We start from the raw sequence: 3,260 nt of genomic DNA on the forward strand, positions 1-3,260 counted from the left end.
GGGGCTGTGACTGACTGGCCTAGGGGCTGTGACTGGTCTGGGGCTGTGACTGGTCTCTACCCCTCATCTTGTTGTTGCTGCCATCTGTTTGACGCAGTTGAGCTGTGCACTAGCGGCGGAGCTGTAACTGCTCTCCGAGTCACGCTTGTAACACCCATGCACAAAGAAATGATTTCAAAGCCGTACGCATCAATCCCAGATCAATCTGCCCATCCACTTGGGTCCTCTCTTACTTCTCTGCTTGGAATTACACAACTTGATAGATAAAAGAGTTGCTTTTTTTTTTTCAAAGTAACAACCTTTCCATTTTAAAGATGAAAAAAAAAAAGCCTGGAATCCAGGCTACTTGGTTTCTAGCCGGATTTTCTCTCCCAGAGGTTTTCACAGTGGGTTCTTTAGAAAATGTTAGTTGAGGATACGGCCTGACTTGATGTATTTAGGTTACGTTTTCCTTTGCCATACATTTGACAGTCTTGAATACAATGTGGGAGAGATCTACAGAATTGCAGCATTGCCCAAACTTAAAATCAGGCAATGCATATGTCCAGAGCCAACAATGCTCTCAGAAATGCCCTTTAGAAACACAAATTTATGCCTGCTGCTTTCCAACACTGCTTTCCTCTGCTTAGCACAAAACAGAGACTAAGAGAGTCTCTGGGGAGAGCTGTGAGGACATCAAGGCATCACTGGGTCGTTCTAGGGCCTGCTAGTTTATATGGCCACTTCTGGAACTGGGGACATTGGAGGAAAATAACTTCTTTCTGCCCAGGGTGACCTCAGGTTCCTACCAATGATCCTTGCAGCAGAGTGTCTTCTCTCTGTTTCTCTCTGAGTTCTGCTACCTCCTCTTATGAATGCCACCAACAGTCCTGCAACCCTCACAGCAATGAAGGAACGCATCAGAAGAGTAGCTATATTAAGACCAGAGGAAGAGCCAGGACCAAAGCCTAAAAGTGTCCCTTTCCACTGCCCTGCTGTCCCTCTTGCTGAATCCAGGAGGCTCTCTTCTTTGAATTGCTATCCCAGGGGAACAATTGACTGGGGAAAACTCAGCTGGTGCGCTATTTGCACTCACCGAAGCTCGCTGTGCATTGGGAATTCTGTGGATAATGCTAGTGTGCTCACTCCTGAAGAGCAGCTGTGTTTATTCTTCCTGTCTTCTCCCTTTCTCTTCTCCCCACAACAGTAATTCTCGAGACTGGTCCAGGAAACTGACCCAGAGGATAAAATCAAACACCAGCAAGAAGCGGAAAGTCTCCCTGCTGTTTGACCATCTGGAACCCGAGGAACTGTCTGAACACCTCACCTACCTTGAGTTCAAGTCCTTCCGAAGGATCTCTGTACGTAGCCAAGGGGCGAGAGGAAACCTACTCTGGGGAGCTTAGGGACACGAGCAGAGGATATCAGCAGCCAGTTGCCCTCCTGACCCAGCATGATCCCCTCCCTGCCATGGTGCCAGATTTCCCTAACAGGCATCATGGGATCTGGAAACCCAAAGCCATCAGATTTCCTTTGGCTGCCTGGGCTCTGCTTCCCCTTGTCACACCCTCTGTGCCCACAGACTGTCCATTCTAGCATTCACTCAGTCTATCAAGATATGTGCTGGGGGCGGGGTACACATGATATCCTGCATGCAGGCTTGCCTGTGAGGATGCACACGCCCTCCAACCCTGAAAATCATTATACTTTCAGAAAACTGTTTTATAATTTTTTTTAAAAAAAAAAAAAGAAGAAGAAGAAGAAGAAGAAAAGAAAAAGCGGGAGTGGGTTCCCTAAGAGTTGGAATTCCAGGGTAGGCTTTGAATAGCTCTGGGAAGTCCTAAAAATAAAACAAATATGGCCAGTCTTTCTAAAACATACTAAAATTCCTGAAACAGTGCCGACATAGCTGGCATTACCATACTTCTGGAAGCAAATTGCTTACCTAACTCATGCTGCTGGTATAGCCAATCAGAGCAAAGGTAGAGAGAGCTGAAGGGAGAGAGGGGGCTTTACTTAACCATCAGCAACCGTCCTGGCACATCCTGTTCTCACTACGGTCCTCACAACTAACTCCACAGGACACCCGAGACACTGTTCCACACAAGAGAGCTTGTCACCGTGTTAGCTGCAACCTGCTGTCCCTGGCCAATGTGCTTTTCTGGAAATATGACACACTTATTCCACTCAGGCACCCCTCCCTCCCCCAGGGACCGTCTTCAGTTTTCGCTCTGACGCTAGTCAGTACTTTGCTGGTGCCTTAGAATGACCTGTGTTCCCCAGGTGGAGGGTAGAGGGTCACGGGATTGACTTGAGCAAGGGCTACACAGCTTATTCCAGTTGAGGCTCAGGTCTCCCAGTCACTCAGCCACAACTTCCTGAGCCCAGCTGCTTGTGGAGGGAGACGAGCAAACCAGATCACAGAGATTATGTCATAGCTTCTTCCATAACACCCTGACTGCCATCACCCAACCAGAGACCCAAGAGCTTCCCCTTGGAGCTGGATCCAAAGGCTCCCCGGTGCCAACTACCTAGTTTCCTCCTGGGCACCCCTCAGGTAAAGCACTGGGCCCCCATTGTGAGGCTGGGAATTTTCCATTTAACCCACCTCCTGGGTCCCAAGGCTAGACAGAGCTGAAAGCCTTTGAAAAGGGAACGTTATCACATTGGAAATCAGAGCTGTGCCGGAGAAACTGGCAGAGCTGTCCTGGGCCTGCATGATGTCTGCTTGATGCCGGTGTTCAGCTGTGGGGAGGCAGAAGTGGCAGGGAGGAGAAGGAATCAGAGCCAGCCTCTCTGGGTGGAACAGTGTTCTGTTTACAGATAAAAGCCTTCTCTCTTTTGAGTGCCGTGGCCCCTTCATAGAAGGCTTTTTCAGTGGGTTCTTGTTTGCTTTAATTTTTCCTATGCAGTTACAAATAGTAACTTTCCCTCCAAATTTGGGGAAATGTAGCTCCGCTGTGATTTTTTTAGCCCTTTATGGGAAAACTTTATTTCGTGGATAATTCTCTCTCTTTAAAGAGACAAATAGATTGAACTTATTTTGAGTGAGAAGGGACAAAGTGCATTCGTCGTAATGAGGGTGAACACTTCCTCTTAGAGCCAGGAAGACCTTTGCTTGCTGTGGCAGCCCTCACAGCTCTTCTAAAGAGTGTGTTTGTCCCACTGGGATATGTCCACCTGCCAGCAATCGCAGCACCGTGGATGGAGATCGGTTAATGGGCATCTGTTTTATTTAGGCAAAACAGACATTCATGTTCTCTCTCTGTCTCTCTCTGTCT

At 48.0% G+C, this 3,260-nt stretch overlaps 1 protein-coding gene across 1 annotated transcript in view; it reads left to right on the plus strand.

Annotated features, from left to right (window-relative positions):
• Rasgrp1 (RAS guanyl releasing protein 1) overlaps nt 1–3,260 on the plus strand; it is a 61,195-nt gene that overhangs the window by 39,379 nt on the left and 18,556 nt on the right. Inside the window, exon 6 of the mRNA XM_005364199.2 lies at nt 1,187–1,340. Within this exon, the coding sequence (XP_005364256.1) occupies nt 1,187–1,340 (154 nt within the window). The remainder of the gene's footprint in view (nt 1–1,186; nt 1,341–3,260) is intronic.

Source organism: Microtus ochrogaster (assembly GCF_000317375.1).
Source record: "Microtus ochrogaster isolate Prairie Vole_2 chromosome 14 unlocalized genomic scaffold, MicOch1.0 chr14_random_1, whole genome shotgun sequence".
Taxonomy (NCBI): domain Eukaryota; kingdom Metazoa; phylum Chordata; class Mammalia; order Rodentia; family Cricetidae; genus Microtus; species Microtus ochrogaster.